This window comes from Dipodomys merriami, unplaced genomic scaffold (genome assembly GCF_024711535.1).
Source record: "Dipodomys merriami isolate MVZ:Mamm:240054 unplaced genomic scaffold, mDipMer1.0.p SCAF_142, whole genome shotgun sequence".
NCBI lineage: Eukaryota > Metazoa > Chordata > Mammalia > Rodentia > Heteromyidae > Dipodomys > Dipodomys merriami.
Window position 1 is genome coordinate 3,195,394 of NW_027202738.1, and position 14,808 is coordinate 3,210,201.

At 50.0% G+C, this 14,808-nt stretch overlaps 1 protein-coding gene across 3 annotated transcripts in view; it reads left to right on the forward strand.

Moving 5' to 3' along the window:
* LOC138826419 (cilia- and flagella-associated protein 251-like) overlaps positions 1-9,184 on the forward strand; it is a 44,422-nt gene extending 35,238 nt beyond the window's left edge. For 2 of the 3 annotated variants that reach the window (XM_070021573.1, XM_070021574.1), the window contains exons 20-22: positions 4,865-5,093; positions 6,952-7,053; positions 8,578-9,184. In XM_070021573.1, coding sequence (XP_069877674.1) covers positions 4,865-5,093; positions 6,952-7,053; positions 8,578-8,690 — 444 coding nt within the window. In that variant the 3' untranslated portion in view covers positions 8,691-9,184. Of the gene's footprint in view, positions 1-4,864; positions 5,094-6,951; positions 7,054-8,577 lie in introns of those variants that run through there. The other variant, XM_070021575.1, reaches the window with a different exon arrangement.
* The last annotated feature ends 5,624 nt before the right edge of the window (positions 9,185-14,808 follow it).

The window sequence follows — 14,808 nt, forward strand, 5'->3', positions numbered from 1 at the left end:
TCTGTGCTCAAGGCTAGCCCTCTACCACTTGAGCCACAGCCCCACTTCCAGCTTTTTCTGAGTAGTTAAGTGGAGATAAGAGTCTCACGGACTTTCCTGCCTGGCTTTAAGCCACGATCCTCAGATCTCAGTCTCCTGAGTAGCTAAGATGACAGACGTGAGCCCCTAGCACCCAGACACATTTTATCATCCACAAAAGAAAGCCTGCAATGCACTATCATCACCCCTGCTTCCTTCCAGCCCTCCTCACCAGACATGCCACCACTGGCTTCCATTCTGTCACTGTGGATGGATTTGTCTGTCTGGATAATTCCTGTACATGAAGTCATGTGGTGCTTTTTGTGTGACTGGCTCTTTCCCCGTGGCATAATCTATTACCAGGCATATTCTCTAGGCCAATCCCCGCGGCAGCATACTGCAGTGGCTCATTCTTTTTTGATAGGAGAATAACATCTCCTGCACAAATGCACCACCTTCGAGTCTCATGTGTCAGCTGACAGACGTTGGGATTGCTTCTACTTCACAGTGTTGTGATAATGAATATGCATGTCCGAATTTGCGAATTTGTGTATGTTTTCATTTCTGTTAGTCATGGGCCAGGAGGGAGCTCACTGGCTCCTGTGGAAACTCTTGTTTAATTTGAGTGAACATCCAAGTTGTTTTCTACAACAGTTCTACATCAGGTGACCAGCAGGGGGCATAGGTCAGTAGCAGAGCACTTGGTTGCACAGCAAGGGTCTACCACAAAAACAAAGCACCCCACGGGCCAGCCTTCTAAGGGTGACGGTGGAGTAACACCTGTCACCTGCTAGTAACCAAAAAGATAGTTTCACTTATTCCTTTTAAATCAGGATACTGGCTGAACTTCCCTGGGTAGCAGCTTCAGTGCAGCGATGAGTAGAAGTGACAGGAGCAGATGTCCTGGTCCTGGTCATGAGAGAGCATGCCGCCTCTCACCATTAAGATACAGGCGGCCGTGGTGTGGTTCTCACACATGCGCATCCTCCAGTGAGGAAGAAGCTTCCGGCCGCATTGATGAGTGTTTTTATGATGAAAGGCTGTTTAGAATTTTGTCAAATATTTTTTCTCCCCTCTATCTAGTTGTCCTTTGATTTTTGTCCTTGTTCTATTATCATACGGTTTGCTGGTTGAATCAACCTTGAATTCCTGGGCTAAATCGCATGTTGGCCCAGTGGGGGCTAATGCCCTTTGTATGTTGCTGAGCTCAGACTGTTTGCATTTTGTTGAGGATATTCACATCCAAAATCATAAGAGATCTTGGTCTATTAGTTTTCTCATAAGGTCTTTGTCTGTTTGGGGTTTTAGGGTAATATAGGTCTTATAGGGTGAATGGGGAGGTATTCCCTTTTCTAGTTTTTGGGGAGAATTTGTAGAAAATTGGTCTTCTTTAAATACTTGGTAGAATCTACGAGGGAAGCCATCTGGTCCTTGGCTTTTCTTTGCAGAGGGTTTTCAACTTGGTCATTCAATTTCTTTCTCTTTCTTTCTCTCTCTCTCTCTCTCTCCCTCCTTTCCTTCCTCCCTCCCTCCTTCCCTCCCTCTCTTTCTCTCTTTCTTTCTTTCTTTCTTGCTTGCTTGCTTTCTCTCTCTCTCTCTCTCTCTCTTTCTTTCTTTCTTTCTTTCTTTCTTTCTTTCTTTCTTTCTTTCTTTCTTTCTTTCTTTCTTTCTTTCTTTCTTTCTTTCTTTCTTTCTTTCTTTCTTTCTTTCTCATGGATCTTGAACTCTGGGCCTGGGCACTGTCCCTGAACTCTTCAGCTCAAAGCTAGTGTTCTACCACTTGAGCCACAGCACCACTTCTAGTTTTCTGGTGGTTCATTGGAGATAAGAGTCACTTCTGGTTTTCTGGTGGTTAATTGAAGATAAAAGTCTCACAAGCCTCACTGGTGGCTTATGCCTGTAATCCTAGTTACCAGAAGGCTGAGATCCGAGGATCGTGGATTGAGGATCAAGGATCGTGGTTCAAAGCCAGCTTGGTCAGGAAAAGCCACGAGAGTCTTATCTCCAATAAACCATTCAGAAAACCAGAAGTGGCACTGTGGCTCAAGAGGTAGAGCACTAGTCTTGAGCTGAAGAGCTGAAGGACAGCACCTAGGCCCAGAGTTCAAGCCCCTTGACTGACCAAAAAAAAAAAAAAAAAAAAAGCTTCATGCACATTCTTGGCTTTCAATCTCTTCTTTTTTTTTTTTTTTTTTTTTTTTTGGGTCCGGTTGTGGGGCCTGAACTCTGGGCCTGGGCGCTGTCCCTCAGCTCTTCAGCTCAAGGCTAGTGCTCTACCACTTGAGCCACAGCGCCACTTCCGGCTTTTTTCCTATGTGGTGCTGAGGAATTGAACCCAGGGCCTCATGCATTACAAGGCAAGCGCTCTACCACTGAGCCACCTTCCCAGCCCTTCAATCTCTTCTTATTCCAGGTCCTTTTTTTTTTTTTTTTTTTTTTTTTTGCCAACCCTGAGACTTGAATTCAAGGCCTGGGCACTGTCCCTGAGCTTCTTTTGCTCAAGCCTAACACTCTACCACTTGAGCCACAGCACCATTTTTCTGTTTATGTGGTACTGAGGAATGGAACCCAGGGCTTCATGCATGCTAGGCAAGCGCTCTACCACTAAGCCACATCTCCATTCCCTTCTTTTTTTTTTTTTGGTCATAGGGCCTGAACTCTGGGCCTGGGTACTGTCCCTCAGCTCTTCAACTCAAGGTTAGCACTCTACCACTTGAGCCACATGCCATTTCTGGCTTTTTCTGCTTATGTGGTGCTGAGGAATCGAACCCAGGGCCTCTTGCATGCAAGGCAAGTGCTCTACCACTGAGCCACCATCCCAGCCCCTCCCAGTCCCTTCTTATTCCAATGTTCTGTTTCTGCCTGAGTTAAGTTTTAGTCATTTATTTATTTGGTTTGTTCTGGGCCTTGAACTCTGGAGATTTTGGCCATTTTTTTTTAACTGTATTTTTTTTGTCTTTTCTTTTTTGGTACTGGGGATCGAACCCAGGACGTTGCACTTGCTAGGCAAGCGCTTTGCCACTGAGCTACATCCCAGCCCTGATTTTGGCCATTTTTATCTTTCAAGGAAGTGATTCATTTCATCTAAATCATCTAACTTTTCATAGGTTTTTTTTTTTTTTTTTTTTTTTTCGGTCGTGGGGCTTGAACTCTGGGCTTGGGCACTGTCCCTCAGCTCTTCAGCTCAAGGCGAGCGCTCTACCACTTGAGCTACAGCGCCACTTCCAGTTTTCTGGTGGTTTGTTGGAGATAGGAGTCTCACAGTCTCTCCTGCCCGGGCTGGCTTTGAACCGCGATCCTCAGATCTCAGCCTCCTGAGTAGCTAGGATTACAGGAGTGAGCCACCAGCGCCCGGCTTCATAGTTTTCTTTCAGAGTTCTACTGATGTCATGTTCTTCATGACTGATTTTAGCAAGTTGATTCTCTTTAGCTCTTGGTGAATCTAGCTAAATGTCAATTTTGTCAATCTTTTCAATGACTGTTGACTGTTGTCACTTAGGTGCCAGTGTTGGACACTGGCACAAACCTGTGATCCTAGCTACTGAGGGGCTGAGTTATAGAGACACTGTCTCAAAAAAGAAGATGGATGTGGTCATTCACACTTGTGGTCCCAGCTACTTGAGAGATGGAGGCAGGAGACCCTGAGACTGGGGCTAGAACAGGCAAGAGCCTGATGCCCTATCTAAAATGAAAAACAAATGGACAGAAAAAAGGGCAGAGGGGCCAGGTGACGGCGGCTCAAGCCCGTAATCTTAGCTACTCAGGAGTCTGAGATCTTGGTTCCAGGGAAAGCCCTTGAGATCTCCAATTAAGCTGGAAATAGAGGTGTGACTCAAGTGGTAAAGTACTAGCTAGCCTTGAGCAAAAAAGCTTAGAGACAGTGCTTAGGCCCCTGAGTTAAAGCCCAGGGCCTGGTACCACAACACAAATGGCCTCAGGGCATAGCTTAGCAATAGAGCACCTGCCTAGCAAGCAGGAGGTACTGAGTGAAAACTCAGTACTACTAAACAAAACAGAAACCTTATAAATTATATATGTGCGTGTTACATATAATCCATCAGAGATACAAAGTATTTTGTAGTAATCTGGCTACGGTGGTACACACCTCTAAACCCAGTACTGGGAGGCAGGGGCAGGCAGCCAAAACCATTCTAATTCCAGGCCAGCCGGGCTACAGACAAACAACCTGTCTTTAAAAAAGAAAAAAAGGAAAGGAAAGAAAGGAAGCAAGCAAGAGAAAAAGAAAGAAAGACAAAGAAAAAGAAAGAGAAAGAAAAAGAAAGAAACTACAAACTGGGTGGCATAAAACAACAAAGTTTGTTTTCTTGTTCTTTTAGATGCTAAGGATGTAACTGGTCTCGGCCAGGGTCTAGTACATGCTAAAATAACAGAAATTTAGTCAGGTGCTGGTGGCTCTTGCTTTTCATCCTGAGGAAGCTGAGATCTGAGGTTCCCAGATGAAGCCAGCCTGGGCAGGCAAGTCCGTGAGACTTTTTATTTTTGTCAGTCCTGGGGCTTGAACTCTGGGCCTGGGCACTGTTCCTGAGCTCTTCAGCTCAAGGCCAGCACTCTACCACTTGAGCCACAGCACCACTCCCAGTTTTCTCTTGGTTAATTGGAGATAAGAATCTCAGGGACATTCCTGCCTGGGCTGGCTTTGAACAGATCCTCAGATCTCAGACTCCTGAATAACTAGGATTATAGGCGTGAGCCACCATATCCTAACTGGGGGACACAATCTGACCCGTCATAGACACATCCTAAGCTCCGCAATCTTAACAGGTATGAAAACTGTGTTCTGTATAGAATGATCTTTTTATTCCTCCCTCAATCGCATTTTCCCTAGATCGATGACATGTTCAACGAGATCAAGTTTAGTGAATACGTGGAAACGGGAAAGCTCATTGACAAAATCAACTTACCAGACTTCTTCAAAGTTTACCTGAATCACAGGCCGCCTTTTGGGAACACCATGAGCAGCATCCAGCAGAGCTTTGACGTGCTTGGCTACACCAATTCTCTCGGAGAGAAGGCCATTCGGAGAGAGGATTTCCTGAGGCTGCTCCTTACCAAAGGTACAGGGTTGAGCCAGGAGATCTGGGAACCACCGGGGAGACCTGAGTCAGGCAGCCCGGGGGAGGGGCAGGTGTGGCGGCAGGCTTTCAGCCACAAGGGACACGCTTGGCAGCTGGGTGTCTGGCCAAGGGCAAGGGCAATGGGAATAACCCTGATGTAGAAACCAGAAAACTACAACCCACGTCCCGGCCTCCTGACTGCCCGCGTCTCAGGTCCTTGCTTGTGACATGGGGACACAGTGCCCCTTCCCCATCTCCAGGGACTGCTATAAGATGGGTGTGTGATGAGAACCACTCCAAAGTCAGCTTATAAAGTTTTTATTTTTGTGTGTGCTGGTCCTGGGGTTTGAACTCAGGGCCTGAGTGCTGGCCCTGAGCTTCTTTTGCTGAAGGGTAGCACTCTACCACTTGAGCCATGTCTCCATTCTGGCTTTTTGGTAGTTTATTGGAGATAAGAGTCTCATGGACTTTCCTGCCTGGGCTGCCTCTGGATCATGGTCTTCAGATCTCAGCCAGCTAAATAGCCAAGATTGCGGACGAGCCACTGGTGCTGGCTTGTAATTTTGTTTTGTCTGGCATGGGGCTTGAACTCTGGGCCTAGGCACTCCCCCTGAGCTCTTCAGCTCAAGGCTAGCCCTCTACCACTTGAGCCACAGTGCCACTTCCAGTTTTCTGGTGGTTTATTGGAGATAAGAGTCTCATGGGCCGGGCGCCGGTGGCTCACAACTGTAATCCTATCTACTCAGGAGGCTGAGATCTGAGGATTGAGGTTCAAAGCCAGCCCGGGCAGGAGAGACCGTGAGACTCCTATCTCCAATAAACCACTAGAAAACCGGAAGTGGCACGGTAGCTCAAGTGGTAGAGCGCTCGTCTTGAGCTGAAGAGCTGAGGGACAAGCGCCCAGGCTTAGAGTTCAAGCCCCACGACCGACAAAAAAAAGAGTCTCACGGACTTTCCTGCCCCGGCTGGCTTTGAACCTCGACCCTCAGATCTCAGCCTCCTGAGTAGCTAGGATTACAGGCGTGAGCCACTGGTGCCCAGCCTTGTAAAACAATATTTTTAACCTATCATTCTCCTCACAGCTACAGGGGACAGGTTCATCTCTGTCACACTGGCGTGTTCTGTAGGTCCCTAGGGGCCCAGGCAAATTCTCCTGGCTGGATTACACTTTAATACCATACAAAGAAATAATGGGGCAGTCACGTGGGATTCTCTAGGTATGTTGCTTTTGTGTGTAAAGAAAAGGAGGTAAGGGACTGGGAAGGTGGTTCAGTGGTAGAGTGCTTGCCTTGCATGCGTGAGGCCCTGGGTTCGATTCCTCAGCACCACATAAGCAAAAAGAAAAAAGCCAGAAGTGGTGCTGTGGCTCAAGTGGTAGAGTGCTAGCCTTGAGCTGAAGAGCTAAGGGACAGCGTCCAGGCCCAGAGTTCAGGCCCCATGACCAACAAAGAAAAGAAAAGAAGAGAAAAGGAGATAAGGGTAAGGGAATCATTCTCTTTAAGACCTCCAAACAAGCCAGAGACTGTAGTGGCTCATACTTGTAATCCTAGCTATGCAGAAGACAGATCTGAGAATCCTTGTTCAAAACCAGCCTGAGCAGAAAACTCTTATGGCCCATCAACCAGCAAAAAGCAAGAAGTGAAGTTGTGGCTCCAGGGGTAGAGAGTCAGCCCTGAGCAAAAAGGCTAAAAGGCAGCACAAAGCCCTGAGTTCAAGCCCCAGTACAGGCATGTGCGTGTGCGCACACGCACGCATACACACACACACATGCACACACACGCACACACACATCTTAGAATGATTCTGCTCAATTCTGACAGTAATTTAAGCAGCTACCATTCTCCCCCGGGGTCCCCAGGTGAGCACATGACCGAGGAGGAGATGTCGGACTGCTTTGCTACGTTGTACGGCCTGAACCCTGAGGGGTGGAAATCGGAGCCTACAGCCTCCTCCCTTACAGGTACGGGTCATGCGGCCGCCCTCATGAGTGACCAGCCACGGTCCTTAGGACCAAGCATACAGCCCAGTCGGTCTGCCTGTCTTACCTGGGTGAGTCATGACAGGCCAGCGAGGGGTGGTCAAGTCTGCAAGATGAGGCCTTTGGTTCTAGTGCAGTGCACATCCTTCACCCTCCACCCATTCCACCACCTGCGCCTCTCTGGCCTGACGGTGGCATCGGCCGTGGCGGAGGGGACAGTGTAACAATGCGTTTACAAGACAAGGGTAATAGGCAACAATTCAGTGGTGGCACAAACCCAACTTCAAGCTGCCAGAACTTTACAGTTTTGGGTTGTTTTTTTTGTTTGTTTGTTTTTTGTTTTTTTGCCTGTACTACGGCTTGATGTCAGGCCCTGGGTGCTATCTCTTAGCCATTTGGCTCAAGGCTGGTGCTATACCACTTGAGCCACAGCTCCACTTCTGGCTTTTGGGGGGTTCATTGGAGATAAGAATCTCATGGAGGGCTGGGAAGGTGGCTCAGTGGTAGAGCGCTTGCCTTGCATGCGTGAGGCCCTGGGTTCAATTCCTCAGCACCACATAAGCAAAAAGCCAGAAGTGGCGCTGTGGCTCAAGTGGTAGAGCGCTAGCCTTGAGCTGAAGAGCTGAGGGACAGTGCCCAGGCCCAGAGTTCAGGCCCCACAGCCAAAAAAAAAAAAGACTCTCATGGACTTTCGTGCTTGTACTGGCTTTGAACCATGTTCCTCAGATCTCAGCCTTCTGAACAGCTCGGATTACAGGCGAGAGCCGCCAGCGCCTGATACCTTTACGGTTCTCAGGGGTCATCTGCGTGGGTGTGGCTGTATAAGAGCCAGGGCCTGGCTCCTGCAAAGCGGTGGCTTCAATCTCCACCCCCGACGGCCAAAGCGAAACAAACCTCCTCTCCTCCTTGCTGTCACCTAAGGATGTTACGCTTTCTTTTCTAGCTCGGTGGGGATGTGACCAAGCCAGGTATCTCTTCTAGTCCTACCTAGACTGGAACTGCTACACCGACATATGAGCATGGGCTGACTGTCGGGCGCCCACGTTCCTCGCCTGTCTCTGCTCCCAGGCTTTTTTGTTGTTGTTGTTGTCAGTTGTGGGGCCTGAACTCTGGGCCTGGGCGCTGTCCCTCAGCTCTTCAGCTCAAGGCGAGCGTTCTACCACTTGAGCCACAGCACCACTTCCGGTTTTCTGGTGGTTTATTGGAGATAGGAGTCTCACAGTCTCTCCTGCCCGGGCTGGCTTTGAACTATGATCCTCAGATCTCAGCCTCCTGAGTAGCTAGGATTACAGGCGTGAGCCACCAGCGCCCGGCTCGAGATCTTATTAAAGATGCCTCATCACCGGAGGTAGGGGTTGAACCTCTTTCCACCCAGAAGTTTTCAAGAAGTCAAAGACAGACCATAGCAGACTACACCTCTTATTTGTGTATAGTTATTAGCTCCTTCTGAATTAGAAGCCTAATCATTGGGAAAGCATTTGTTTTTGTTTTCTTTTTTGGGGCTAGGTTCACAAATTTGCTATGAGGACGAACTTCCAGACGAAATCACGGCAGAAATATTCACCACTGATATTCTTGGCCTAACCATTTCAGACAATGGGAGACAACGTGATCAATGAAGTCATGAGGGATGTTTGAAGCACCAAGGACTTGTGTGTGTGTGTGGGTGTGGGTGTGCGCGCGCGTGCACGTGTGTGTCGTGTGTCATGCACATGTACTCGGACACATACATATGTGCTTTCTAAAAGCATTGCTTTAGCTGCACTTAGCTGCATTTCCCAGCCCCTGCGCTAATGCGTGCAGCATTTAGACATTAAAAGCAAATTTCTGTTAAGCAAAGGAATTTGCAAAGTTGGACATTCCAATGTTTCTGAAATAGAAAAGTGGGCGGAGGCAAGAACAGCCCTGGCAGCTGGACACAGCGTGTCTGGCTCCCCGGCCTGCTCCTCTGATGAGGCCGGGCCTGCGGGGGCTCTGCACGGCCCAGAGGCGCCTCAGCCGGTGCTACAGGGAAATGGTGATCGGCGGCCTCTTTCCAGTCCCCGGAGTGGCACAGGGCCCTGAAGAGACCCGGCGGAGAGCCGCCCTGCGGGGCACGAGGCTGGGAGGCGGGCTGCCTGCCCTGGGATCCTGAGGGCCGCTGACTGGGGCTTTTTCTCAGCAAAACACTGAAGCAGCGGTGTGCGGCGGCTCTGCTGAGCGTCGCCCGCCACGCTTCACTGCCCGAGAGAATGCAGAAGCAGCCAGAGCCCCGTGCGGGCACCTGGAGCCCTGCCCAGGGGAGGCCGGTTCACGTTCCCTCGTGAACACGCACGGCTGCTCTGCAAGCCTCACACTCTGCTGGGCTTCAAAACATGCAGTAGGCAAAAACAGGGGCTGCGCCCAGCTCCAGACACACCTGGGGACATGAATAAGTTAACAGTGGTATTTTTGTCCTCAAAACTAGCACAGACGAAGTATTGGTGGATCCTGCCAGTCAGCTACTCAGAAGGCTGAGATCTGAGGATTGCAGTTCAACACCAGCCTGTGCAGGAAAGTCCGTGAGACTCTTCTCTGCAATTAGCCAGCGAAAAGCCGGAAGTGGAGCTGGGCTCAAGTGGCAGAATGCCAGCTTTGAGCAAAAAAGTCACATGAGAGCTGAGGCCCTGAGTCTATGCCACAGAACCACCACACACACACACGCACACACACACACACGCACGCTCTCTCTCTCTCTCTCTCCTGGGCCATTTTAGGAAGTAGAAAATTCTCACCTAACTTGAAGTCTTCCCACCTGGTAGTAGCCTGGACACCAGTCGGGGGCCTCATTGGTAAAATGTGGCATCCTCAGTCTCCATCTGACCAATCACATGGGCAGAAGCGGCTGCCTTGAGGACACTTGGTGCCAGGTGAATCCACTAGGAAGGGGACCAGACGCAGTGGCCAAGCTCCTGGTTCTCACATTCATCGAGGAAGCCCAAGATTACTCTGGACAGAAGAGCATCAAGACACAGAGACAGACTTTAAAAAGGGAGCTCTGGTTGGCTGGCCTCATGATCCACATATGTTACTTCAAGATCAAGAACTTGTGGATTAGCTGGGCATGGTGACTCATGCCTGTAATCCCAGCTACTCAGGAGGCTGATATTGGGAGGATCCTGTTTCCAGGCTAGCCTGGGCAAAAGTTTGAGGTACCCCATCTCAACCAGTAAAAAAAAACAACAACTTTGGGTGCAGTGGTATGCATCTGTCATCCCATCTCTATGGGAAGTATAACTAGAAGGCTCACAGTCCAGGCCAGCACAGACAATGGGCTCCATTCAAAAAGGTAAAAGCAAAACAAGAGCTAAATGTGGAACTCCAGTGGTAAAGCACCTGCCTAGCAAACCCAAGGTCCTGAGTTCAAACCCCAGTACTCCAGGAAGGGCGGGGAATAGACAAACCAGAACTACTGAGCAGCCCCTGACAGCCTACTCCTCCTCTCCCCAGTGTGGAGCAGGGTGCCTGTTGGGCTGGTGTCTGTGCTGGAAGCCCAGGGCCCAGGCTACTGCCTCTCCTGCTTAATACCTACCTATTGCCCTGCGGCTGAGCCCTTAAACCTCAGTTTCCTCCTGGAACAGATCCTAGGCTGGTTATGAGGATTGAAAAAGGCAGAACAAGCCGGGCGCTGGTGGCTCACGCCTGTAATCCTAGCTACTCAGGAGGCTGAGATCCGAGGATCACGGTTCAAAGCCAGCCCGGGCAGGAGAGACCGTGAGACTCCTATCTCCAATAAACCACCAGAAAACCGGAAGTGGCACTGTAGCTCAAGTGGTAGAGCGCTCGCCTTGAGCTGAAGAGCTGAGGGACAGCGCCCAGGCCCAGAGTTCAAGCCCCACGGCTGACCAAAAAAAAAAAAAAGAAAAAGGCAGAACAGGGCTGGGAAGGTGGCTCAGTGGTAGAGTGCTTGCCTTGCATGCATGACGCCCTGGGTTTGATTGATTCCTCGGCACCACATACACAGAAAAAGCCGGAAGGGGCACTGTGGCTCAAGTGGTAGAGCGCTAGCCTTGAGCTGAAGGACAGCACCCAGGCCCAGAGTGCAGGCCCCACCACCGACAAACAGAAAAAGAAAAAGACTGAGCAAGCAACACAGCGCTGGCGGGGCGTCGCTCTCCACGCATGCCATCGTCTGTTGTGCTCCCGGGAGAGCTGTGGAGACCTTCAGTGAGAACTGACCTCGCCTGGCAGAGTCTGCGCCCGCTTCTCACACACACACCACACACACACGCACAGACCACACACACACATATACACACACATACACACATGCTCATACATACACACATATACACACACTACACACACCACACACACACACACATATACACACATGCTCATACATACACATATACACACACTACACACACCACGCACACACACATACACATACACACACACCGCTCAAATCCAGCCACACACACACATACCCCCCATACACACACATACACACACCACACACACACATACCTCCCCCACACCGCTCAAATCCAGTCACACACACACACATACCCCCCATACACACACCACATACACATACCCACACACACACCGCTCAAATCCAGCCACACACACATATACACATACACACACATACACACGTACACACCACACACATACACATAACCACCCACACACATGCACACACATACCACACATACATACCACACACACACATACATGCCACACACACTGCTCAAATCCAGCCACACACACACACACACCACTCAAATCCAGCCACACATACACATACCCCACACACCACACACACACACCGCTCAAATCCAGCCACACACACATACACATATACATCCCACACACACATACACACCGCTCAGATCCAGCCACACACACACACACACTCAAATCCAGCCCTCTTCTGTTTGGACCAGGAGTCTTCACTATCTGGAGTCACCGAATGAGGGAACTTAAAACATCATCGTTCTTGTAAGTTCTAATTCGTGTGTTCGGGGCAGTACGGGACACCGGGATTTCAACTCAGGGCCTCGTGCTTGCGAGGCGGTGACAGGTCCACCACTGAACCACGGCCCCATGCTTGTGCACTGTTATTTTTCCTTTTTGCTCAGGTCAGCCTCGGCCTGCAGCCCTCCTGCCAGGGCCTCCCGGAGCAAGCAGCTGCACCGCACACATGAGCTGCCATGCCCAGCTCACTGAGGTCACGGGCATTAGCCACTACCCTGGCCCATCGATCTCCCCACTTTTTTTTTCTTTTTTTTTGCCCATCCTCCGCAAACCCAGTCTCAGCGGTCTTTACGGTGATGTAATCCAAACAGATCTTCCAGACACCTGTGTCCTCAGGTGGAGGCGCGCTCTCCTAGCCACAGGTGTTTTCAGCGGGAGTGTGCTCTCCAGGGATTTGACCAGCAGGCCCCTAGAGACAGCTGCTTCACCGTGATAACGATCAGCCCAGGGCCTGGCACCAGCAGCAAGTGGCCACCCAATTCCCCCATCATCTGCCAGCCTCTGCCAGCTCTGCTTAAACGAATAAGAAGGAACAAAGGAAGGAATGGGGGCCGGGAAAAGGAAGAAGGAAGGAAAAGAGAAGAATGGAAGGGAGCTGAGTGGCAGTGGCTCACACCTGTAATCACAGCTTTTCAGGAGGCTGAGATACCTGAGGATCAAGGTTCAAAGCCAGCCTGGACAGGAAACTCCATGAGACGCTTATCTCCAAATAACTACCAGAACTGAAGTGGTGCTGTGGCTCAACGTAGTAGAGCGCTAGCCTTGAGCTGAAGAGCTCAGGGACAGTGTCCAGGCCTACAGTTCAAGCCTAACAACTGACAAAAAAAAAAGGGGGGGGGACAAGAAAGGAAAAAATAGAATAAAATACACAGATATATAGATATACAGATACACACAGATACAGGCTGGAAGTAGCTTAATAGTAGAGTATTCGCTTAGTGTATGAGGCCTTGATTCAAACCCCAAAATGGAAGGAAGGAGGGAGGGAGGAAGGGAGGAAAGGAAGGAGGGAAGGAGGGAGGAAGGAAGGAAGGAAGAAAGGAAGGGAAAAGGGAAGGGAAAGGAAGGGCAGAGAAGGGTTAACAGCAGGATCTTGGTGGCCTTGTCTCCTGCTTTCTTATACCCAAGAGTTTTCTTTTTTTTTTTTTGCTTATGTGGTGCTGGGGAATAGAACCCAGGGCCTCATACATGCAAGGCAAGCGCTCTACCACTGAGCCACCCCCTCAGCCCCATCTCCTGCTTTCTTGAGGACTCTGATGCGGCTTCCTGCCTTCTGTCGGGCAGGATAGGTAAATCTCTGTGCCCAAATGAAAGTCCAGGTATGAGTGGCCAGTGCCCCACCTCTGTTCATTTTTATTTTAATTAATCGTGCCAGTACTGGGGCTTGGACTCAGACCTCATGCTCTTGCTTATCTTTTTCACTCAAGGCTGGTGCTTTAGCACTTGATCTATACCTCCACTTCTGGCTTTTTGCTCATTGATTGGGGATGAGAGTCTCTTGGACTTGTGTGCCTCTGCTGGCATTGGGTCTAGGCAGACAAATCCTAGAGGTTCATCTCTAACCAGCAAAAAGCTGGAAGTGAAGGTGTGACTCAACTGGTACCGCACCAACCTTTTATGAAGGAAAGAAGGGCTGGGCGCTGGTGGCTCACGCCTGTATAATCCTAGCTGCTCAGGAGGCTGAGATCTGAAGATCGCAGCTCAAAGCCAGCCCAGGCAGGAAAGTCCGTGAGACTCTTACCTCCAATAAACCACTCAGAAACAGCTGGAAGTGGTGCTGTGGCTCAAGTGGAAGAGCACTAACATTGAGCACAGAGCGGCTCAGGGACTGTGCCCAGGCCTGAGTTCAAGCCCAAGCACTGACAAGAAGAAAGAGAAGGAGGAGAAGGAGGAAGATGATGAAGAAAAAAGGAGAAGCAGCAGCAGCAGCAACCAGCACTGATGGCTCACACCTGTAATCCTAGCTACTCAGGAGGCTGAGATCTGAGGATTGTGAGTCAAAGCCTGCCTGTCAGGAAAGTCTGTGAGATTGTTATCTTCAATAAACCACCAGAAAACCAGAAGTGGTGCTGTGGCTCAAGTGGTAGAGCGCTCGTCTTGAGCTGAAGAGCTGAGGGACAGCGCCCAGGCCCAGAGTTCAAGCCCCATGACCAGACCCCCCCCCAAAAAAAGTGGGTGGTTATTCTCCTTGTATCTGCCAGGACTCATGGGGGTCTCAGTGGTGTATGTCATTCTCTCCAAAGTGTCTTTTCTAGTCCTGTCTCAGGAAGGGACCATATTTTATTCTATGGTTAGAATTTTCTCTTCAAACTTCTCTCCCTTTCCTGGGCCTAGCTGGGGATTTGTTCCCCAAACCCAAGAGCACCTGTGCGGCCAGCCACACCCGGCCGCTCTGGGGGTTGCTAGGCAGCAGAGGCCCGGCCGGCAGCTCCCTCAGGGCAACGCATCTCCCGCCTGAGAAGCGCCTCCAGCCTGCCCAGGAGGGGGTTCGGAGTTGAATTTAGCGACCTCAAAAGGAGGACACTTTGAGTTCAGTCTGAAAGATTGGGCTTCCCAAAGGCATTAGACGGGGCCTAAAAGGTGTCCGTGCCTCTGACACGAGAGGCCAAGAGTTCAAGGCATTTGACACAAACTACAACTCCTTCCGTAACCCGGGGATTAGCGTGTGTGTGTGTGTGTGTGTGTGTGTGTGTGTGTGTGTGTGTGTTAGTATTGGAGCCTTGTGTTAGTATCAGG